Source organism: Thalassophryne amazonica, chromosome 19 (genome assembly GCF_902500255.1).
Source record: "Thalassophryne amazonica chromosome 19, fThaAma1.1, whole genome shotgun sequence".
Taxonomy (NCBI): Eukaryota; Metazoa; Chordata; class Actinopteri; order Batrachoidiformes; family Batrachoididae; genus Thalassophryne; species Thalassophryne amazonica.
In genome coordinates this window covers 41466325-41492352 of record NC_047121.1, presented here as the reverse complement: position 1 = coordinate 41492352, position 26028 = coordinate 41466325, and the positions used below count along the sequence as shown (strand labels likewise).

Sequence of the window (26028 nt, the reverse complement as noted above, 5' to 3'; positions counted from 1 at the left end):
TTTTTTTGGAAACTATTTATTGAACATTTGCAAACATATCCATTAAATACAGGAACTTTCATTTCTCTCTACATCCTTCAGCAGAAGGGACCGTCTGCGCTTCATTACGCTCAGAGGAGGGAATGTTACAGGACTTGATAAGGTGCACACTGTGCTCCAAGTCTTTTGGCTTTCTGTCTTCTGGGGATAAAAGAGAAAAGAAATCTGGGCCTGCTTCTCAAATGTCCAACACAGGTTCCCCCTCTTGTCCTCGCCCATCTCTCACCTGTGGTCATTTGATGAATGCAGACAAAAATGCACTTATTAGTGAGTGAGAATTTTGATTTGCTTTTATCTCGACTGCAAGTGCTGACCATGGTGAAAGACAAAGGGGGGGGGGGGGGAACAAACAATACAGACTGAAATGCACCCCTACTGAATGCAGTCTCAGATGTGTAGTAATGATTGTAAAGCTAAAAGTAAAACAAACATGAATATATTAGAAAAATGGCAATTAGTCTTTAATAAACACCTCGTCTCAACCTACTCCCAAAAAGACCAGGGTTATAAATTAAAACTGTTCAAATAAAATCAATCAACCAGACTTTGGGCCCATTCTGTTCCATTTCAAGATTGGAAAAATCCTCATTGAAGAAAAAAAAAAACAAATGGCACTTTTCAGTCTCTTGAACTGGAATCTAGGATCTTGATCCGAATGGAATCGAACTCCAACCCTAAAAATCAACTTTAATTTACAAATAATGGGTTAGGCGCTCGTCAAGCTTCCACCATTCTAGCGGGTTGCTCCCCCAGAGGACGGGAGACTTGTGGTCTCTGAGGGCTAGGCCACGGTTTTGAAGGTCTGCAGTATGAGGTTGGTTTGGTGGATGAGCCGGTTTGCACTGATGAACACGTTTATCGCCCTGGCAACAGACAGTCACAAAGTGAGAAACAGAAAATGTTGAGATCCCCCCCACCCACACGCTTCCGCTGCACAATGTTTTGTGGATGAACACAAACGGAATGATTAAAACACCACAACCACTTATAACAAATTAATTACAGTGGAAACCCCAACAAATGACTGAATAAGTGTAGAAGATATAATACTGTATTGGCATTATTCCAAATAATAAAATGACCTCAAACTATTCAGCAGGATCTCATCAGTTGTGATATGTGTTCTTTTGTTGTCCTGCAGGCTGCACTCTTGATGCACTTTGCCTCACTTTTTCTAAACTCAACAGACCTTGAACTGATGGGTTTCAAAATTCAGATTAGGTTTTCTCTGCATTTTGACAGCATTTCACATCTTACATGCGCATCCAATCACATCAGGAACTTGCAACACACTATTGGCATTTATGTAGCTGGATTTGTCCAAATTGCAAGTTACAGAGAACTTAAGAGATGCCCGTCACCATAGTCCAGTCATTTTATGGTTTGACCCAGAACAAATTGCAACAGAAATGATTTTGGTGGCATTTGAACAGTGAAACTGTTTTATAAAACATACTAAAAGTCTAGAAAGATATATATAAAAAAAAAAAAAAAAAAAAAAAAAAAAACACAAATCGGGAACACTCCCAAAATCCAAGATGGCCACCTGAAAACATGCAAAAATTTGGTTTTTTCCCAAATAACTCAAAAAATATCAATATTTAAGCACATAAATGTATTGATGTTAAATATAAACTTGAGTATTGTGGACATTGTGACACCAAAATTAAGTCTATCTGTAACGGTTCTTGAGATACAGTCTATTTGTAGTTTTACATACACTCAAGGACGGCAATTTGGTTTGTGTCCTATTACGTTAAAAATATTGCAGTTAAGGTCCAGAAATGTATTGAAGTTGAATACAAACTTGTGTATTGTGGACATTTTAGCACCAAAAGAATGGCTGTAGCTCTTACAGTTTTTGAGATACAGCATATAAGCCATATACACTTGGCTAAAAATGGTGAAACTGTTATGTTGAAACCAAGTAACTGTTATGAAATGTTCATTTAAAGAATGTAATAATATTCTTAGTGCTTGTCAGCTGCACTAACTTTTTTAATGACACAGATGTAATCACACACTAATTTTACAGTAAAACCAATGAAGCATGATAATAAAAGTTCAGGTGAAATCAGTATTGTGTACATCATGACACTTGGAATTTTACTTGTTCAAATTTCAGTCTCATCATCCTGGTTATCATTGAGTTGGCCTGCATTTGTACACCCTGTACCTCTGCAGTTGCCACACGCTGCTGAGCAATCTAAGTTAAGTTTGCAACATGTACATCGCAATGTATTACAGTCAGTACTGCAGTTACATCTCACAGCATGCAGAAGAGAATCTGGTGCTGCTTGCAAGTCAGTCATGATTGGGACAACCTGACTATCAGAAACTTTCCATCCCCATTCTTGCAATGGCATGTTGTCACCTTCATCTTCACCTTTCCATTCCTGAACTTGCAGCTGCTGAAGTGGGTGGCAAACACTGTGCCTGTATCAGAGAATTGAGGCTTTCTCCATGTTGTCCACACAGCAGTAGTGTCACCAGTGTGCCCTGGTTGTGCATTGACAGCCACTCTATTATACATAATATATGAGTAACTTCTCTATTCATATTCCAGTGAAATATTGACTCAAAAAGATTATTACCTTCTTTAGATGAACATTTCAGAAATGGTACTTAGTTTTCAACATAACAATGCTCAATTTCATCAATTTTTGTCGAGTGTAGATGTATTTTTATACCATATCTCAAAAACTGTAATAGCTACAGCTATTTTTTTGGTGCCAAAATGTCCACAATGCACAAGTTTATATTCAACTTCAATATATTTATGGGCCTTAACTGCAATATTTTTAACGTAATAGGACACAAACCAAATTGCCATCCTTGAGTGTATGTATAGGCTGTATCTCAAGAACCGCTACAGATAGAGACCTAATTTTCAAAATGTGTGTCAAAATGTCCACAATACCCAAGTTTATATTTAACATCAATACATCTGTGCTTAAATAGATATTTTTTTAGTTATTTTGGAAAAACTACATTTTTGCATGTTTTCGGACGGCCATGTTGGATTTTGGGAGCGTTCTCGATTTTTTATCTTTCTAGACTTTTAGTATGTTTTATAAAACAGTTTTACGGTTCAAATGCCACCAAAATCATTTCTGTTGCAATTTGTTCCGGGTTGACCCCCCTTTCTTTTTTTTTTTCATAAAATGACTGGAGTACCATGTCCATCAGCTGAAAGGCAATAATGGAATTTCTCCAACTATGACGCTCAATTAACAGTCATATTTAATTTTTTTTTTTTAATAGCTGTTTGTAGAGAGTATAAGCATGTAGCATTCAGGCAGGGCTCAGACTAATATCTGCTTTTCTGTGAGCGCTGCAATGCAAAGATGAAGCAAAAAAAATGGGTTGCTATGGATACACTTACTTTCCATCTTTGAAGTATGTTTTGAGTGTGTCGCTGAAACTTTTGGAGTACTTCACAAACTCCTTTTTCTGATGTTCCAGAGCCTTTACAAGAAGAAGTAAACAAATCTGACATTTAAGAAGCAGAACACAACAATGAAAATGTGACATGTGCAGGTACAACTGCTACTCACTCTGCGATTCTGGTACTGATATTTCTTGATAACATTGTTGACTGTGTCCAGGAGCTCTTTTATGGCGCTGGCTATGTCTCTGTCAGAAACAGCGGTTTGAATGTCAGATAACAAGGAAACAGTTCAACAAAAAATTAGGACCAAATGCATGAGCTTTATGATGCATCTGTCATTTTGTTGTTTTTTGTTTTTTTTTTCAGAATCAATTTAAAATTCAAGTCATTATTTTAAATTCAGTTAACAAGAGTGCTCTGACAGCACAATATCCCCTGCTGGCAAATACTGCTTTGGTACAACTGTTTGCTACATTCTAATAACATTTTAAGGATTTATACCAAGTTTCCCAAAATTCCTCCTAAAAATGTGAGAGAAGTTGATTTCAGATTGCAGGCAACCAACCAAGCACGAAACTGACGGAGTCCAGCTTTGTTAACCAAATACTCTGATTAACTGATTGATACTCTGTGTGCTTCTTACCCTGTGTGCTGCTATACAATGCTGCTGGAACCTCAATTTCCCTGAGGGAGTCTTCCCAAGGGATCAATAAAGTTCTATCTAATCTAACTCTGGTAAAATGAGCCCAACTGAAATGATATGAAAATATACATATTACTGACCTATAACAAGGATTTGTACCAAGTTACATGAAATTTCTACTAAAAATGTGAGAGTAGTTGTTTTTCAGAATACTTATACAACCCCAATTCCAATGAAGTTGAGACTTTGTGTGAAATGTAAATAAAAACAGAATACAATGATTTGCAAATCCTCTTCAACCTATATTCAATTGAATACACCACAAAGACAAGATATTTAATGTTCAAACTGATAAACTTTTTTGTCTTTGTGCAAGTATTTGCTCATTTTGAAATGGATGCCTGCAACACGTTTCAAAAAAGTTGGGACAGGGCAACAAAGGATTGGGAAAGTTGATGAATGCTCAAAGAACACCTAATTGGAAACAGGCGAGTGTCATGATTGGGTATAAAAGGAGCATCCCTAAAAGGTTCAGCCGTTCACAAGCAAAGATGGAGCGAGGATCACCACTTTGTGAACAACTGCATAAAAAAAAAATAGTCCAACAGTTTAAGAACAATGTTTCTCAATGTTCAATTGCAAGGAATTTAGGGATTCTATCATCTACAGTCCATAATATAATCAGAAGATTCAGAGAATCTGGAGAACTTTCTACACGTAAGCGGGAAGGCCGAAAACCAACATTGAATACCTGTGACCTTCGATCCCTCAGGCGGCACTGCATTAACAACCGACATCACTGTGGAAAGGATCTTTGTCAGTTAACCATTGTCAGTTAACATAGTTCGTCACTACATCTACAAGTTAAAACTCTACCATGCAAAGCAAAAGCCATACATCAACAACATCCAGAAACACCACCACCTTCTCTGGGCCTGAGCTCATTTGAAATAGAAGGATACAAAGTGGAAAAGTGTGCTGTGGTCTGATGAGTACACATTTCAAATTGTTTTTGGAAATCATGGATGTCGTGTCCTCCAGACAAAAGAGGAAAAAGACCATCCAGATTGTTACCAGCGCAAAGTTCAAAAGCCAGCATCTGTGATGGTACGGGGGTGTGTTAGTGCCCATGGCATGGGCAACTTACACATCTGTGATGGCACCATCAATGCTGAAAGGTACATCCAGGTTTTGGAGCAACACATGCTGCCATCCAAGCAACGTCTTTTTCAGGGACGTCCAAGCTTATTTCAGCAAGACAATGCCAAGCCACATTCTGCACGTGTTGTAACAGCGTGACTTCGTAGTAAAAGAGTGCGGGTACTAGACTCGCCTGCTTGCAGTCCAGACCTGTCGCCCATTGAAAATGTGTGACACATTATGAAGTGCAAAATACAACGGAGACCCCGAACTGTTGAACAACTGAAGTCGTACATCAAGCAAGAATGGGAAAGAATTCCACCTACAAAACTTCAACAATTAGTGTCCTCAGTTCCCAAACGCTTATTGAGTGTTGTTAGAAGGAAAGGTGATGTAACACAGTGGTAAACATACCACTGTCCCAGCTTTTTTGAAACATGTTGCAGGCATCCATTTCAAAATGAGCAAATATTTGGACAAAAACAATAAAGTTTATCAGTTTGAACATTAAATATCTTGTCTTTGTGGTGTATTCAACTGAATATAGGTTGAAGAGGATTTGCACATCAGTGTATTCTGTTTTTCTTTACCTTTTACACAACGTCTCAACTTCACTGGAATTGGGACTGTACCATTTTCGGGACAGACAAGTGGAAATCGCCACGACATAATCTTCCTGCGAGGCTTCGACCAGCAGGGGATAAAAACAGAAAAATCCCAAAATGCACAAATTTATTTAACCTTTTCGTATGTTGACTAGGAGAGATTTATGCAATGAAACAGCCTTTAATTCATTCTTCAGGAAATGAGGTTGCCCAACAACACCTTAAAATACTATAGAAGTATAGGTGAAGGTGGTAAATTTTTGAGCATATTTACTTAAAAAAAAAAAAAAAAAAAAAAAACAGTTGTGTTTTTCTGTAGTATTGTCATGAGTGATACTCTCATTTTGGTAAAACAACATAACACTGCATGTTTTCAGATCAGCTTCCAAGCAGATGTGGAAATGGGTGAATCTCCTCCATGTGCAAGCGACAGAAGTTTTTTCAGCTGACAAACACGAAAAATAAACTCCAAATCTGTGAGCAAGTTCACAGTTACACAACACCCCACCCCCCCACCCCCCACCCCCCCGGTACATTACTTGGTTGCATGAGTAAATCTTTTGTGATGAAATACCTGAACTAATAAATTAGTCAACCTCTGCACCAAAGTTATATCTCTGACACAATGAAAAAGGTCTTTAATGCTTAACACATTACACTGAATGTTGTTTTTTGATAGGAACAGTTTCACAACACACACACACACACACGAGCACTGACAAAGGCAGAAAAAGGCCCCTCAAGACATCATCAAGAAGATAAGCCTCTTACTGTGAGTCCAAGCTAAAAATTAGAGGTGCACCGATCAGGATTTTTTAGGCCGATCACCGAAATTTTGATCACCGATACCGATCAAGTACATATTTGGATCATGCCCAAAATAAGAATATAGGTCTAATGTATAGGACTACTTTTGCATTAAAACATAATGATGAAAACAAAAAACACGCATTCAAATAAAGACACTAGAATAAACTGCCAACTTTTGTTTTATTACACTGACTTTGTTCTACCAGCAAGCTTTTTTTTTTTCCATGTTTCATGTTGCTCAGGTTACAGCCTACAGAGAACACGTTGAGAATGTAAAATACAGCCCTCATTCTATGGGGTTAAAATTGTCTCATTAATATTTGTAAATGCACACAGGGTGATCTACAAATAATCATTGATTTGCAGATGTGTTCAGATATCCACAAATGCAAATTTCATATTTGTAACTTGTAAATTGGTCTTTGCAAATAATGTATTTGCAAATATAAAACTTAATTTGTAAAAAAAAAAATTACACTTGTAAAACTGGAAATTGTATTTGTGAATTGAGTTTCAGCATTTGTGGATCACCAATTACATGCATTCATCGCTTTCCTCTGATGTAATTTTGAGACATTCTTTTCGCGAAATCCACAGATCCACAAACAATCAATTCAATTTTTTTTTTAATTTCGAACTTAGTTGTCAATTCCAGTATCATGGCAGTTCACAATATAAGCAAATCAAATGAACAAAGCTTCTTTGTACTCTCTGTACCTCTACACTCATATGAAAAAATAAACAAAATCAAAATGCCTACTGATTCACAAATACACACTCGCGCACACTGGATATCCACTAGATGGCAGTGTGGTTCCATTCATTACACAGCAGTCTATTTAGATCTCTGAGCCATTTGACTCATTTTGACTTCTGATATGAGCTGGACAGACATGGACTACATTAGATGATGGCGACTGCTCTCCTTGTCCGTCCAGCTCATATAAGAAGTCAAAATGAGTTTACATCACAGAGGAAAGCGTGTCATGACAGGACCAAGCGCTCCCTGCGCTACTGCCTGCACTGTTGTGATCGGTCCTTTTGATCGCCGCATTTTGCCGATCACCAATCAAGGCGTGATTGGCCGATAATGATCGGTGCCCAATCGATCGGTGCACCTCTACTAAAAATTATACAGAATTCACAAAAACTAAATGAGTAAGAAAACTGCATTATGAACCCAGTCAGGCAGATCAACACTGATTTATATAAATTACTGATTTTGTTGTTCATATTGAAACAGTTTCATCATTTCTAAACACAGAAACAGACTTGAGCTTTTTAAAACATTACAATATTGTAACAATGATATTGTTGGACACCATCTGCTGCACCAGTTAACACTAACAGTCATCAGTAAACTCATATTGTGGCCCTAATGTCGCTGAATATCATAAATTTCTATTCTCTCACAGCAGATGATGAAAAGGTGACACTTAAAATTACAATGAGTGAAAGTAAATGTGTCAATGGTGAAATACCGCTTTCCACTTCCTGTTACTTCCTGCATGTGTACTGTGGTGCGTCTGACAGCTGACATTATATTTTGCTTTGATGAAGCTAAAGTAGCAGCCAATCGGCCAGAAGGAACATTCACAGAGTGTCAAACCCGCACCTTACATGTCTGACACCAATTCACAAAATTTAGTTCTTTCTGATTCAGCAACACCTTAAAATATGGTTCTATAAATTCTGTCCCAAATTAAATCTTCACTAAAATACTACCCTTCCACCATGTTTAACCCAGATTTTCTCCAAATAATTTGAGTTAAACTTTTATGGGCAAGTTTAAAGTTCATGTGCCCAACAGAAAGGTGATGTATTGTGTCATATTAAGTGTTTAATAGTAACTGTAGGTGTATCTTTAACCAATTCATGAGCATATTTGTTCAACCTGTAGAGCTGGTAGCTCAGCAGATAAGGATCTAGCGTGTCAAGGTTCAAATCGTCCTCATACTACCTGTCTGTGTCCTTGGACACCACTTATATCTGTGTTGTCTCAGTCCACCCAGCTGTATATGGGTACCGGTGTCGCAGACCGAACGGTTCCCCCTAAAAATCAGACCGCCCTGCCTTCACTGCGCATGCGTCATCAGCCGCGGTTCACCGATTATCACCTTGTTTCTGCTTCAAACTGCCTCTAGTCATCATCTATCTCAGCGACAGATATCTGAAGCTTTTGTACAACAATCATTTCCACATAAATTCAGCATTATTTCATCATAAAAGACAGAGGAAGTGATCAGAGTGCCGCGGCTAAACAAGCTGCTAGCTGATGCGTTCGCTGCACGTTGGTCATTTCAAAGCGTCACTCAGTATCGCCTCGTTTCTGTTTAAAACTAACTTTAGAATGATTTAAGAGGTTTTACCTTGTCATCTGATGGTTAATAAACACATTCATCCATTTGATCGCTTTGGGTGAAGAGACTTTGTCTCAGACGAGCGGCTGAACTCAAAAATGATGCATGCACAGTGGAGGCAGGGCGGACCAATTTTTGGCGGGGGGGACTGTTTAGTCTGCGACATCGGCCTTGGCTGGGAATGTAAGTAGAGTGGTTTGAGTGTATGCAAGATGGAAACGTACTATAGAATATAGCACTAAACCAAAAATGTTTAGCTTGGCCTATGAACTTGACTATTAACCAGTTTTTTTCTCTAAATTAAATCCCTTTTTCCTTGGCGGACTCTTTCATTCCAACACGCTTAGCAGCCAAATGGGATTGAAGCCCTTTGAGTTATGTTGTACACACACACACACGAATGTCCCTGAGTGCAGCGGTGTAAAGTGATGATTTCCTGTTAACCCTTACTTGATGGTCTGTAGGAATCGTACTCTGTCATTGATTTCATCAGGTATTTTGCTGAGAATGTGTTTCAAAGCTCGAGCTTTCGCATTTAGGTCCTGAAACTCTGGCTCTTGTCGCTCAATCAGGAACTCTGTCACAAAAAAAAAACAACAGAAAAATCTCAGTATGCAGAGCAAACTGACCACTGGATCGGTGGCCAGATAAAATGCAGTCAGGTAAAAAGTTAAAAAGGGTAAAGCAGACATACTGTATTGAAAGTATTATAATTTTGTCGTGGAAGTGTAAATTTTATGTTGCTTTACAATAAAAATTAAATTAAAAAAAAATGCAGTCAGGTAATAAAATTCAAACATAATGACAAGTACGAGGTCTGTTAGAAAAGTATCCGACCTTATTTTTTTCAAAAACCATATGGATTTGAATCACATGTGATTGCGTCAACCAAGCTTGAACCCTCGTGCGCATGCGTGAGTTTTTTCATGCCTGTCGGTTGCTTCATTCGCCTGTGAGCAGGCTTTGAGTGAGGTGTGGTCCACCCCTCTCGTCTATTTTTTTTGCGAATAAATGTCTGAACGATTTGGGTCTTTGCTGCATCAATTTTTTTTCCAGAAACTGTAAGAGGCCTCCAGGTGGACACCGTTCGAAAAATTAATATGGCTTTCAGGGACGATTTTATGGGGATTAAACAGATTACGGGGGTGTTACTGCCCCTTTAAGGACGGCCCACAACTGCTGAGAGCGCAGCGCGCTCCCAGCGCCGATGGACAGGCTGACACCCCGCACAAACAACCAGATAATTTCCAACGTGAAAGCTTTGTTGATCCGGGACCTCGTCTGACTTTCACAAAAAGGCAGAAGATGTGGACATCAGCACTTTTTCCGGCACATTCCACCGTTACAGGAGCTTTTTTTTCATGGAAAAAGAAGCTGAGGGACGCGCCACGGCTCTGTTCATTACACGGGACAAAACCATCTCGGTGTTGGTCTCACTGGACGGCTTAAAGGTTGATTTCAGATGGATTCCGGTTGCTTTCCAGTCGTGTAAATATCCGATTGTGATAGTGCATGAGCTGAACATGCCAGAACATGTCCTGTGAGGCTTCATCACGGCGTTTCTTTACGCCATGCAGCTCCGCCACGACACGCAGAATTCCTCCGCCTTTGTTCCTCTTTCCATGACAAAAACTCCTGTAACAGTGAAATGTGCCGTTCATTTCTAAACTGGACGCTGTCTTGATCCTGTCTTGTCTTGTATGTATGTCCTCTGACTAGCACAGGAATTGTGAAAAGACGTGGACATCAGCACTTTTTCCGGCACATTCCACCATTACAGGAGTTTTTTTTTTCCATGGAAAAAGAAGCTGAGGGACGCGGCACAAAACCACCTCGGTGTTGGTCTCTCAGGACGGCTTTCAGACGGATCCCGGTTGCTTTTCTGTCGTGTGAATATCCAAGAAATTGAGCTTGAGCTGGACAAGCCCCAACATGTCCTGTGAGGCTTCATCACGGTGTTTCTTTGCGCCGACCGGCTGCACCACGACGTGCCGAACTCCTCCGCACGTCTGTCTTAATGTGCCGGAAAAAGTGTTGATGTCCACGTCTTTTCACAATTCCTGTGCTAGTCAGAGGACATACCAGATCAAGACAGCATCCAGTTTAGAAATGAACGGCACATTTCACTGTTACAGGAGTTTTTGTCACGGAAAGAGGAACAAAGGCGGAGGAATTCCGCGGGTCGCGGCGGAGCTGCATGGCAAAAAGAAACGCCGTGATGAAGCCTCACAGGACATGTTCTGGCATGTTCAGCTCATGCACAATCACAATCGGATAATCACACGACTGGAAAGAAACCGGAATCCGTCTGAAATCCACCTTTAAGCCGTCCAGTGAGACCAACACCAAGATGGTTTTGTCCCGCGTAATGAACAGAGCCGTGGCGCGTCCCTCAGCTTCTTTTTCCATGAAAAAAAAAAAAACTCCTGTAACGGTGGAATGTGCCGGAAAAAGTGCTGATGTCCACATCTTCTGCCTTTTTGTGAAAGTCAGACGAGGTCCCGGATCAACAAAGCTTTCACGTTGGAAATGATCTGGTTGTTTGTGCGGGGTGTCAGCCTGTCCATCGGCACTGGGAGCGTGCTGCGCTCTCAGCAGTTGTGGGCCGTCCTTAAAGGGGCAGTAACACCCCGTAATCTGTTTAATCCCCATAAAATCGTCCCTGAAAGTCATATTAATTTTTCGAACGGTGTCCACCTGGAGGTCTCTTACAGTTTCTGGAAAAAAATTGATGCAGCAAAGATCCAAATCGTTCAGACATTTATTCGCAATAAAAAATAAACGAGAGGGGTAGACCACACCTCACTCAAAGCCTGCTAACAGGCGAATGAAGCAACCGACAGGCATGAAAAAAAACTCACGCATGCGCACGAGGGTTCAAGCTTGGCTGACGCAATCACACGTGATTCAAATCCATATGGTTTTTGAAAAAAATAAGGTCGGATACTTTTCTAACAGACCTCGTATAACTTGTAAAAGGTATAATGTACCACTGACAAACATAAAACTCAGAATCACCCACACACAGAAGAAAATAACTTGGGAGTCATGTCCAACACACCTTCCACATCATCAATCGCCATGCGCAGCAGCGATTCAGTAAAGTTGATCTGGACTTTCTTTTTCTCCAAAATCTTCATTATGATGTCCTGAGTCAGACCTGGGTTCTCCCTCTCAGCCTGACCAAAAATAATAATAATAATAATAAAAAAAACCACAACACCACACATAAATAATGAAAGCTCACCTTCAGAATGTACAGCAAAAAGATATTACCGTCAAAGGACACTTACATTTTTGCATCAGTCTGTCTGACAGTCAGCAGGATGAGTCAAAAACTAAAGGAGCACGGTTTTACGTAGATATTGGTTGTTTCTCAAATGTAATTTGGTCTAAATATGGTGAGCTGTTGTTTTTCTGTGGAGGTGTGCACTCTAATGACTGCTGTTCCTGGCACACATGAACATAAAAACCTCTTGAATATTTCTAACTTTTGTTACAAAATCAACTCCCTGCAGCAGGAGGAGCCCGTAAAGAAGGAAGCGAAATGGAGCTGCATCCCGTCCAAGCTGACAAACGACACACCAGGTGTCATGTTGTCGCCCACAGGCTTGTGCACTGTTTAAACAGACATCTGGCTCAGTCATGCTCCGAACTTAGTCCACTTTTTGTTTTTAACTAGTTTGGTTATATTTGTAAGTACTATATATTCCGAAACGACCTAAGTAAATAAATAATCAAAAGTGAAATGAAAGAAATAAAAAAAAAAAAGAAACGCGAAATGAAAGAAAGAAAAAAAAAAAAGAAAACTGTCACCCTGAGAGTGACCGGTATCTTGCCAAAAGGTGAACAAAAAAGAGACTACCACGAGGAACAACCACTATGAAGAGGGACTGATGGGCAAGGGAATATACTATATTCATGCCAAATTTGGAAGCAAAAAAAAAAAAAAAAAGCACAAATTGTGACCACCAAAGTTTCTTTTTGTGATTTTAGTGTTTGACCTTCCTGTGACCTTGACCCTTTTGTGTGCTGAAACGTATCTCCGTAGGACTGCAACATGTAAACTTACAAGAGACCACAATGATGATTTACATGGTTTGTTAAACCCTTAAAAAAAACAAAACAAAAAAAACAAACAAAAAAAATCTAAATTGTGCACGTTTTTTCATGATTGAAATTTGACCTGCAAGACTTCCGGTCGGGACTCGATGATAGCGGTAGCGTAAAAACATTGCTCCCCGACTTTTAAGTTGGGTGAAGCCCTGAGTGGTGAATTTTGCCGTGTAATCCCTAAAATATCAAGGCATAAATGGGCTTTTGATAATGACAAGAGGAAAGACGAAAAAATTTTCTAGAATCACTGATACACACGGACGAAGAAGAGTGGGGTAAGCTAACACCAGAGCTAACCGAGCTAACAGAGGTGCATGCGGAGGAGGAACGGGCAGTGCACAGGTCCCCCGAACCCAGGAAAATGTCTGAGCTGGAGACTGTTCTGCGTGAAATTAGGGAATTTCGCCGTGAAACAGTGGAAAATCTGAAAGATATCAGGGCAGAAATAAAAACGGCCAATAGCAGAATTGATGAAGCGGAAAGACGTACTGAAGGGACTGAGGACCGAGTCCAGTGCATTGATCAAGCGACGTGAGCTGATCAAGATCCAGAGAAGGCTGGAGGAGCGGTTGGTGGACCAGGATGGACAGGGCAGACGCGAAAATATACGTCTGCACAACATCAGAGAACGGGCTGAGGAGAGCGCGGAGTCAATGTGCACATTCGTGGAAACTTTACTCCGGGAAAAACTCGAGCTGCCACCAACATTTGCACTCCGAGTGGAGAGAGCACACAGAGCACTTGGACCACGTCCCCCCACAGATGCCCCTCCACGCTCGATTATTGTGAAGCTGTCAAGTTATAAATGTAAAGAGGAAATCATAAAGAAGGCGTGGGGAATGAGAGGCTTCATGTTTGAGGAGCAACGGGTGTACGTGGATCATGATTATGCAGCTGAATTCATGAAAAGGAGAAAGGAATACGCTGAAGCAAAGCGAGTGCTGAGAGAGAAAAAAAAAGTCAGATTCCAGACGCCCTTTCCCGCGAAGCTTCGTGTTTTCTATGAAGATGAAACTCGCTGTATACCACGGCAGCAGAGGCAACTAAGGATATGGTGGCGAGGTGTCTCCAGGTCCGGATCATCAGACCCGTGGACGACCCCCTGGAGAGGCTGTCTCGTCTGATGTGGCACTCTGCTCGAGGAGGGGACAAACCGGACCAGGCAGCATCTTTGGGATATAAGGAGAAACTGCAAGCCTTCAACTACAGAAGAGCGGGGCAAGAGGACCAGTAAGCCACTGGACCAATAGGACCTTCTCTTATCAAGACAACAGTGTGATGTTATGGAAATTATGTTGAAAATGACTGTGTGTGTGTGTATATGTTTACAACAGAGAGGGAGCCTTCCTCTATTTAGTTAATTTATCAGTCGGGGAGTTTATGTTTATTTCAAAGTGGACAAAAAGTGGGAGGAATGAACAGGGCCAAATATGGTCACAAGGGCCCCCTACCCTACGGGGTTAGGGGTTATCCCTCAGAGCTGGTACTTTGCTCTACAAAGGTTTCCTTTTGGACCTCATGTTTGAAAGTCTTGAGTATACTTAGTTCAAAGTTGTTCTATTCATTACTGTTCCAAACGTTTGTTTTACGTAGCACATAGGGTGAAAGGAATAACGATATTTATATTATGTAACATAGAATACCATCACAGAGTACTCATAGAAAAGTAGCCTCATACAATGTTAATGGTCTCCTCAGTCCAATCAAGAGGGGCAAGGTGTTGAGCAACATGAAAAAAGAGGGTGTAGAAGTGCTATATTTACAGGAGATCCATATGACTGATAAAGAACATGAAAAACTCAAGAGAAATGGATATAAGGAATTTTCATCTTCATATCAGTCAGGGCATAGAAGATGGGTTTGTATATTAATATCCAATAGACTAAGTTTCGAAATGCTTAAAACTATAAAGGATAAGGAAGGTCGATATGTAATAGTTATAGGTAGACTAGAGGGAGTTCTGGTTACATTGCTCAATATCTATGCCCCTCCAGGTTCAGATTGGAGTTTCTTCAAACTTCTCTTTGAGCTGGTGATAACAGAGTGAAGGAGTGTTAATAGGGGGAGGTGATCTAAAGCAGCGTCTTAATTCGAATTTAGATTCGACAGGGAACACCCAACAAAAGACCACTACTGGTAAAAGAATTTCTAAATTTTTGTCAGAACATGGGATTTTAGATATATGGCGGGACCTAAATCCACTCAAAAAAGATTACACCTATTATTCAGCTCCTCATGCTCTGTATTCACGAATCGATTATTTTTTTAATTAACTCAAAAGATCGTTATAGAGTAAAAGAATGTTATATGGTGGTTATGGACCTATCTGATCATTGCCCAATATTTTTAAAAATATTCACAGGGACTGAAAAGAAAACAACAGTATGGAGACTAAATTCAAGTTTGCTCAACGGTCAGATGAAAGAGGAAATTGAGAGGAATATTTGCGAATATATTAAAGAAAACAATAACGGTGACGTGTCTCCACCTATACTATGGGACGCATGCAAGGTGGTATTGAGGGGAAAGCTGATAGCAAAATCAGCTCACATAAAAAGAATGAGACAATCTGAACTAAAACAATTACAAGCAGATTTGGAAAAAAGGAAAGAGAGCATAAAAACAAAGTTGATGATAAAACTAATGAAGAATTAAAGATAATACGGGCAAAAATTAATGACATTTTTTCTCAAGAAATCCAGAAAAAAATGATTTACACAAAGCAAAGATATTATGAGGCGGGGAGTAAATCTACAAATTACTTTCGTATAAACTTAAAAAGCAACAGACATTAAGACAAATTTCTAAGATGAAAGACCCTAAAACAAAGCAAATGGTATACAAAACAGAGGCTATACATAGATGTTTTGAAGATTATTATGCCAAGTTGTATGCACAAACAGAAAATAACAATGAATCTCAAATAGACACGTATTTAGACAAGTTACATTTGCCACAAATAACAGAGGAGCAGAATAAGAAATTAATTGCTCTAATAACGGTGGAAGAAATCAATTCAGCCATTTCTAGACTTAAATCTGACACCAGTCCTGGTGCAGATGGTTACGGCTCCGAATGGTATAAAGTATACAGGAAAATTTTAATCCCTTTATTACAAAAAACTTTCAATTGGATTTCACAGGGTGGGACAATTCCAGATTCTTGGAGGGAAGCAATCATTTCCGTTATTGCAAAAGAGGGTAAGGACGTAACAAATTGCTCTAGCTACTGACCTATTAGTGTACTTAATGTGGATTATAGAATTTTTACAGCAATTTTAGCTCAAAGAATGGAGGACATATTACCAGATATTATCAGTTTAGAACAGACTGGATTTATAAAGCAAAGGCAAACACATGACAATATTCGCCGTACATTACTTATTATGCAGCACATCAAAGAAAGAAACCTGGAGGCCGCCATACTGGGAATGGATGCAGAAAAAGCATTTGATTCCGTTAAGTGGGAATTTTTATTTAGAGTAATGAAAAAATTTAACTTTCATGATGGTTATATTGAGATTGTTCGATCTCTGTATGTGGACCCAATAGCAAGGATCAAAGTCAATGGTAGTCTGTCAAAGGTAATCAATTAGAGAGGGGTTGTCGTCATGGCTGCTCAGTCAGTCCGTTATTATTTTATATTTTTTTTGGAACCGCTAAGCCAGAGGATAAAACAGTGTGTCAATATCAAGGGAATAACCATATCAGGAATAGAGCAGAAATTAGCATTGTTCGCAGATGATGTCTTGATCTACCTGGAGAACCCAAACTCATCACTACCAGTCCTGATGTCATTCTTGGCAGAGTTTGGAAAGCTGTCAGGATATAAAATTAATGTGCAGAAAACCCAAGCTCTATCATATAATTATATACCAAACCAATTTATAAAACAAAATTATCCAATTAATTGGGAGCAGCAATCAATGAAGTACTTGGGCATTCACCTTACTAAAGATCTTAGACATTTGAAAATCTCAAATTATGACAAGGTGATGTCTAACATCAAAGCAGACTTTTCAAAATGGAACTTAATCCCTTTCTTAGGCCTGGTGTCAAGAGTTGAGGTGAATAAGATGAATATTTTGCCACGGTTGTTATATATATATTTCAAAATCTTCCTATTGAATTAACTGAGAGGGACTTTAAAGAATGGGACAAATTAATATATAGATACATATGGCAGGGGGCAAGACCACGCATTAAATACAGAACTTTACAATTGCCAAAAAAACATGGAGGTCTAGCTTTACCATGCCTCAAGAACTACTATCAAGCTGCTCAGTTGAAGGTGTTGATGGGTTTGTGTGATCCAGAATATGTAGCAAAATGGAAAGATATTGAGGGGAAAATGAAGCCACCAGTACAAGCCCTGATGTGTGATTTGCAATTACAGGTAAACTGGAGACAAAATGTGAACCCTTTGCTGCGGGTTTCTCTGGGAATCTGGTCTGAAATTTTGAAAAAAAGTATAATTTAGTTGAAAATGCAGGCTTTTGAGATGGATTGCATATGATACTGATTTTGTACCAAATGCATTGGACAGCACATTTAAATTGTGGGGAAATGGTCCAAGAATGCACTGGGAAATAATCAAAGAGATGATGTAATGAGTTTCCAACAAGTAAAAGATGACTTTCATCTTGGAAATCAGGATTTCCATAGGTACCTGCAGCTAAGGCATTATTTAAAGCAAGAAATGAAAATAAGGATATGAATATTACTCGGTCAAATATACTCAAACTTATCCTAGATGCTTATAAATCAGAGTTAAGTGCAAAGTTATTTCAAAATTATATACAGCTTTAGAGGAGTTAAAGGGGGATGCCACAGGATATGTCAAAGAAAGGTGGGAGAGGGAAGCAACATTTTAATTTCAGAGGGGGACTGGGATCAAATACTCCAATATCAATGGAAAACAACAAGCTCTTTATTCTGGAGAGAATATGGCTGGAAAAATGTAATAAGGTTTTCCTTAACACCTGCTCAAAGAAAATATGTAGACAAAATGTTGGAGATCATGTGGGGAAGACAAAGCGGCATCTTTCACATCTTTTTGGGTTGCCCTTTAATGACTCAATATTGGTCTGAAATCAAAACATTATAGATGAAGTAGTACGGGTCAGAATCCCGTTAAGTTTTGAAATGTTATATTTGACTAATATAGAAATGTTACATTAAGAAGAAAAGATGACTATAAAATTATGAGAATCATGCTTTTAGCTAGTAAAAAAGCAATCACCAAAAGATGGCAAACAGATCGGATCCCAAAGGTGGAGGAATGGGTTGATGTCATGTTAAATATATACACTATGGAAAAAGTAATGGCATCTGTTAGATTGGAAGTTGACAAATTCAATAATGTATGGAAAGGATGGCTACAATACATTAGACAATATAGATCTGACTTTATATAGGATTTTACCACATACATATTAAGTAAGAATGGGGGACAGGGGTACAAAAATGTGTAAATGCTGTAGGTGAATCTGCTTTCTATGTTTTCAACATATTTCAATGGACTTTCACAAAGTGGACTTGTGAATAAGATTATTTCTTTACACCTGGGTTCAATGCTACAGTTCTCGCTTAATTTAAAGAGAAAAAAAAAGTAAGTTTTCACAAATGTTAATTATTTTTTGGGATGCTACCAAGTTTAATCTGTGCAAATGTTTGTGTAAAACTGTACCTTTTGAAAACTAAAATAAAGTATAAACTGGAAAAAAAAAAAGAAAAGAAATTTGACCTACATTTGGTCAAATTTCAGATTTGAGTAAAACATGTCACGTAATACACCAAATTAAAGGGCTTGATGAGAGGATCCAGAACACAGCAAAGGTTTTCAAGTTATGACCTCATTTGATTAACTGATTCCATCTGCTCAAAGTGATATCAATCAGTGAAATCACCTGGTGGAATCGGTGGCTGCAAAGAAAACCTGCACCCTCTTGGCCCTTTCTGGAACAAGTTGCCCGCCCCTGCTTTGGGTGAAGAGACTCGTCTCAGACGTGCTGCTGTGGTCCGAAATGACGCATGCTCAGATGCAAAAGGTGGGACCAATTTTTTGGGGGCGGACTGTTCAGTCTGCGACACAGGTTTTTCATGATGATGTCATCAAAAGACGTCATAACTTGAAAACCTTTGCAATATTCTAAATCCTCTCATCAAGCCCTTTAATTTGCTGTATTACATGACATGTTTTACTATAATCTAAAGTTTGACTTAATTTAGGTGACCTTTGAGCTCAAGCAAAACCTGAAGATCAAGGTCAATCACTTATCCCAGGTAATGGCTTATGGGCAAGGCCTATCACTATGTTCATACCAAACTTGGAGGCAGATTTTCCAAAAACTGCAACCAGGAAAGTTGTTTCATTGAATTTAGTGTTTGACCTTGCTGTGGCCTTGACCTTTAACCTTGATCCTTTAGTGTGCTGAAAGGTATCTTGCCAGAGCTGCTATATGTGAAGTTGCAAGAGTGTGTGTGTGTGTGTGTGTGTGTGTGTGTGTGTGTGTGTGTGTGTGTGTGTGTGTGTGTGTGTGTGTGTGTGTGTGTGTAAAATGGAATGATTACAAAAACAAACAAGTGAAAACTGTCACTGTGAGAGTGACTGGTATCTTGTTGGTACTGAATGTTTAGCTACAAATTGCCAGAAGGTACATCTGAGATGCAAGCCTAGATTTGATCTGTTTTGGTGAAAGAATATCCTTCTCTGCTCTATTCCACTATGATGCAAAATGTAAAATTTGCACTGTGCACAATTTCTCCAATCACAGCCAGAGAAGCCTATAACTTCTTCTGGGTTGTCTGGGTGTCTTGGTGGCTTTCCTCACGCTTCTTCTCCTTGCACAGTTAGTGCAGCAGATAAAAGAATATTTAGAGCGGAATCCTGCAAATGGTGATAAAAGCATCAAATTCGGCAGAAATAGTCCTCAGACAATCCTCTTTTGAAAAAAACTGATTGGCCACTTGAATTTTCAGTTGGCGTTCAGGTAGAGGTCAATTGAAGAATTACACAGAGGTCAAAAATAAAAGATGCTCCAATCATATTGAAACCTATGCCACATTACTTGCCTGATCATAAACATTCCAAAAAGGTATTGTTTGGATGGTCTGTAACTGAATTCTATGGAGTTATGGGATAAAAACAGCAAGAATGGTGACAAAGGTTTGTACAGGGGTCAAAAGTTAAAGTTACTTCCAATTTGGTAAAAAGTGATGCAAATTACTAGTTGAGTTAACACAGTTTTAAAAAGGAATAGTTTGGACCATGTATCATCCTTACTTATCACATTGCAGGGGTAACATAACATCCAACAGACGTAGACCTTGTTTGACCTTTACTTTGGAGACCAAACATTCAACATTGTCAAAACTATTCCATTTATTAATCCTATTAGCTCAACCAATAATTTGCATCACTTTTTACCAAAACTGGAGCAACTTTAACTTTTGACCCCTATACAAAATGAAACTGACCTTTGTCACCATTCTTGCTGTTTTTATCCCGTAACTCCATAGAATTCAGTCACAGATAGTCCAAACTATACCTTTTGGAATCTTTATGATCAGGCAAATAATGTGGAATATTTTTCAATATGATTGGAGCATCTTTTAATTTTGACCTCTGTGTAATTCTTCAATTGACCCTACCTGACCACCGACTGAAAAGTCAAGTGACCAATCGTTTTTTCCAAAAGAGGAGTGTCTAAGGAGTATTTCTGCCGAATTTGATGCTTTTATCACCATTTGCATGATTGTTTTAGTTATCTGCTGCACTAAGTCAGTTTTTGAGAACTGTCTACTCCATGCAGATTTACCATAGAGCACCATACTGTTTGTATTTCTTCATAATTGACTCCAAGCTGTCACTGATGTTAAAGGGGGGCAAAATACAGTATGACATTGGATTTAGAGAGTTTGTCCACATAATAGTCAAATTTGATTAATCTAAACCACAAAGCAACATTGTGTCCTGACCTATCCTTGTTAACATTCAGACTCCAAAATGAATGTCCAAACAGAGATCCGGTGACAACTCACATGACTGTTTTCATAATACAGCACTGAAATGAAAAAAAGCTCATGAATCTCTCGCAGATCACATCTCCCTTTACGAGTCTTACATTTCACAAAAGCTCTTCCATTAATTGTTCATATGCACACTTGGTGAGTGCCATTACTGCAGTACAGAGGTTATCTGTGCATTTATTACAGCAGGGTGAGAAATGCACAAACAAAAGACACGATGAAGACACTTGAAAAGTCTCACCTGATGACAGCGCATGGTTTTAGTTCCAATTCCTCACTTGTAAACTGTTTTTTGGTATACTGCTGACAAATGCACGCGACTATAACTGCATGTGTCTATGAGCAAACATGTTATGTTTGAGCTGCTCAAAGACATGATGCACAAGCCTCACCGACACCTCACTCACCTTTGGATATTGTCAAGCATGTTTGAACTTCTCTGTGCATGTTCTTTCATGTTTTAGCACACCCACAACAGCAACAATGAGCAAAAACCTTACGACTGTGAGATGAACTAAACCAATGTGACAATAGCATCAAATTAATAAAATGGAAAATGCAGTTTTGGGTTCTTTTTATGTCATGTTTTGTCTGGTGAATGAATAAGGAACTGATCCTGCAGTCCTGCAGACTGCCAATCTGCAGGACTGGCTTTGAATTCTGTCCATGCACTTAGTCTGTGTCCTTGGACAAGACACTTGATCTGCACTGTCTCAGTTCACCCAGCTGTAAATGGGTGCCGTCCTTAGCTGGGGAAGTAATCTGCACTGGACTAGCGTAGCATCCCTGGACGGGATGCTTCATACTATGGAATCTGGAAATAACCGCCGACACAAACGAGCATCATGGGTCGATATAGGACTTAAGTGAGCATAGTTTCTGAAGCCACAGATCTTTAACTAACATTACACTGATTACCAATTCATACTTGTGAATATCAGTCATGCCAATGACAGCACCGGCAAACAAATTCCACATGAATTGAACCTAATCTGTTCAACAAAATTCCAATAAAAAAAAAAAGTCAAAATATCACTTCAGTTACTAAAATTACTCACAAAATGCCAGTGTAACACTTACTTGGTAAGTGATGAGATTCTCCTGCTGAATTACTCAGCAACAAAAAAATTAAGTAAATATTTGTATATAGTCAACATTTATTTTGGGAGTTGATCAATATGAAACTGGAGAAGTAGGTGCAAAATTTGCAGCTCTGACAAGAAATAAAAGAAGAAAAGGAATAGGATCCTATACATGTAGGGTCTTAACCCTGTTCCATTCTTCGTGTTCTACCCACAGGTAACTAACTGGGTCAGTGTGGTCAACCCATCAAGAGCTGGCAGACACCAGACTGTAGAAGCAAAGTAAAGCAGAGTTAGAAACTATTCAGGATGGGTACGCTTCAGGAGTACATATGGAAACCCGTCTTAAGTCAGCGACATATGCGACAACCCGATTCCAAAATTCAGTGGATCAGATAAATAATCTGGTAAAGAGAATCAAGAATCAACAGCCAGCGGCTGCATGAGGGTACTTCAAGGCAGCCTGGCTGAAGTTTTTCAGTGCCACAAGTGGTTTCATCCTGCCCTGAAAAGCAAATAGGTGAAAAGTTGTTTATAACTGCCAACTTCCTACTGGAAAATAGAAAGTGCTGTATGAACTGCAAACTGATAATGACAACCTAGCTTAACAAGCTCAGACTGCTACACTGAGGCTGCACAGAACCAATGCTGGACTCATCTGGAGCCACTGCAGTGAGGAAGTTACACTCCAGGCACTGAGACAGAACAGGTAAGTGAGGGAAGCAAGGAGGCGTCAACACCTGCCTAAGGGTTAACACAAGCAAACCAGCCATTAATTTGCAAACCTAACCCTAACACTCACTCACTGGACGCTAAAATGAACTACATCAACATGTGGAGATCGCTACAGTGTGGAGTTAGAGACGACTGCATCTTGCTCAGCCAAGCCTGAATGCCTGTTTCAAAGGTGCCACCAAAAATACCTCTGCTCAACAAGCCAGAGTCCTTGAATGACAACTGGCCTGTAGCCTCGACCCCCATAGCCATGAAATGCCTTGAGCAGTTTGTCTGGACCTATTGTAGTTCACTTACAGAGCAAACCGGTCTATTGGAGGATGCCATCTCATTTGGAAAACAGCAATAGTTATGCCAATATACTGTTAATTTACTTCAGCTCCACATTTAACATGATACTGCCACAACAGCTCATGAAACTTCTTGTGCTGGGGCGTGGATCATGGCGTGTGCAGTTGGATCACAGAGAGATGGCAGAGAGTCAATGTAAGTAGCATAGCAGCAAAAATGACCACAGTAAGCACAGGATCTCCAGAGGGTGTGTACTGACCCAGTGACTGTTTACGCTGCTGATGCATGACTGTTCACCAGATTAAATGCCAACCCACATCACAAAATTTGGCGATGACCCCGCAGTTATCAACCTCATCACCAACAATGATGAATGAGCCTACAGAAAAGAGGTGGGAGCATCTGTCAGCCTGGTGCACAAAAAACACCCTGCCTTCAACAACACAACATGGTAACTCATTTCAGAGGATTGTCACTGGCACCATCTCCTACTGACCATCAGCTGCTCTGAGCACCAAGTTCCTGGGGATCCATCTGACAGATGAGCTGAACTCCAGGAACAACACCACAGCAGCCACTCAAGAGGGCCCAACAGGGCCTTCACTATCCCACCGTAGGCTGAAGAGGGTGGAGCTTACTATTCTGGCCATGATCACATTTTACGATGCACCACTGAGAGCATTCTCACCTACTGCATCGCTTCCTGTTTGGCAACAGTGCAAACCGAGAGAGAGATAAACTGAACAGGATAGTGAGCGCTGCTGGAGAACAAAAAAATATATTATATCTCTGGTGCCTTCCTGCCATGTCCACAGTACATCCACACTGAGCGCTGCATGCGTAGAGCAACATCATCAAAAGGTCTCCAAAAGGCATCAGATCAAGGAGTATTCCCTTATTTATTAAAGCAATAATACAGGCTTCTTTGCAATAAACTACTGACTGGTGGAGGTGTTAAAACAATTTTGTTCTTGTATGTAGCATAACAATGACAAAAGAATCTCAATCTCATCGTGCTCAAAAAAGGATTCCCCCGTGGACACCAAATATTATACGTAGGTGGATCCCGTGTTTGCAAGCTCTCAGAAATCCAGAATTTACATAATAGTTACAGAAACAACCTCATTCCTACAAATTCCCAGATCCGCCCCCTTCTCGGCAGATCCAGTCCTAAAGGTTAGGTTCCTCCTAGGCCCATAGACAGCACTTCCCACCAACGTTTCAAGGAAAATCAGTTTGGCAGTTTTTGCATAATCCTAGCTAAAAGTCAAACAGACAAACAGCACTGAAAACATTACAACATGGCAGAGGAAAAAAAAAAGCCAATTTTATAAAAGTGGGTGAGATATTTTATGAACTTGACTGTTTAAAAGCCCATGTAAACATTTCTCTCAATGCATGATACTTTGAAATATGAGGGTACAACAGACGCTGTGTACCGTGAGCACATCTGATCAAGGCTTTCTTGCTCAGGACTACTTTGATACACTTTATAGTCATCTAGTCATCAGCGTTTGCACTAATCAACACTGAAAGTCGCTTTGATCCTTCTGGAAGTAAAAAGTCAGCATTTTAACCTCAGTCAGCATGCTGTCAGTGTCCTTGAAGTAAAAACCAAACCTTTGCCATGATACTGAAAGAACATCACATCCATGCTGAGTATCAAAAGGATGTATTCTTTAAAGAACGAGGAGAAAACTAAAATAACCCATGCATACAATACTTTTACCTTTATGAAAGCTGCTCTAAGCGTTTGCGCCGCTGATAGGTTGATCTTCTCCAGCTGATAACAAAACACACACACGCGCATATCAGTGCAAAAGTTGGATGTGTTCAGTCAGACATAAATAACTCATTCTTCACTCAATGTCAATAATGTACTTTTAATCATATGATCATTAGTATTTTTAACCAGTACATATTAGAAATGGTGGAGTACCACCTCTATCATCATGTTATGGCGTTATGACTTTGTGTAGTTAGGAGACACTTTCACTGAATTCTTTTAAACAAACAATAAATAACCAATCAACCTGACATTGCCATTTATTTTGGTTTTTATTTCCAATGTCAGAAGAAAAGATTAATAAAATCCTACTTCTTATGTCTTGGCATGTGTAAGACTTTTGAAAGACTGATTTAAGACCAATTAAGGCCTTATTTTTAGACAAACAAATGCAATGCCTTTTAAGACTTTCTAAGGATACACAGGATCCCTGTCATCAGTTAACAACACAGCACATACATTGAGGCCAAAACAGTTATACTGTGATTATGACTTCAAACTCATTGTGTGTGACCAGTGCCTAAGAAAATGACAGAACATCGTAAGACCACAAAAAAATAAATGTACCTCATTGAAAACAGGATACATCACAGCATACAGTGTCATGGATACCATGGAATTTGTCTCAGCTTCATTCTTCATCTCCTCCATTGTCATCCTCCAGGGAGGAACAGCTCGTGATGAAAAGGTGAGAAGGAAGGCTAACTGCAGCTCACACACACACATGCACCCAACCACTCACACACACAATCTGAAAACCACGCAAGCTCCAGGCTGACAAGAGGCTGTTGAAAGTTTAAAAGACAAGAGACAAGTCGTTTCAGTTCATGATATTACTGACCAGTAAATAATGTATTTATACCCCCCCATGGATAAGTATTTTTAACAGATTGGTTTGGCATTTCCACCAAGACAGAACCAAATCTGTTCTGGTTAAAGAACCTAATGTTAGACATCTTAAATAAAACCTAATTTTGCAAATTTTAAACAAAATAAAACT

General features: G+C 39.4%; 1 protein-coding gene across 1 annotated transcript; it reads right to left on the bottom strand.

The window, feature by feature from the left end:
• LOC117500889 (programmed cell death protein 10) lies at nt 1-25772 on the bottom strand. The gene is made up of 7 exons (XM_034159675.1): nt 25596-25772; nt 24972-25025; nt 12050-12167; nt 9439-9565; nt 3597-3675; nt 3425-3507; nt 1-902 (listed from the first exon to the last, which is right to left on the bottom strand). Exons 1-7 carry the CDS (start codon nt 25752-25754, stop codon nt 821-823), a joined length of 702 nt encoding a protein of 233 aa, XP_034015566.1. The 5' UTR covers nt 25755-25772; the 3' UTR covers nt 1-820.
• Between the last annotated feature and the right edge of the window lie 256 nt (nt 25773-26028).

Coding starts and splice junctions, on each gene's coding strand:
- LOC117500889 (XM_034159675.1), bottom strand. CDS start 25,754: ATGTGTGTGTGTGAGCTGCAGTTAGCCTTCCTTCTCACCTTTTCATCA. Junction 3,508..3,596: donor ATCAGTACCAGAATCGCAGA/GTGAGTAGCAGT, acceptor CTTCTTGTAAAG/GCTCTGGAACATCAGAAAAA. Junction 903..3,424: donor ACATACTTCAAAGATGGAAA/GTAAGTGTATCC, acceptor GTCTGTTGCCAG/GGCGATAAACGTGTTCATCA.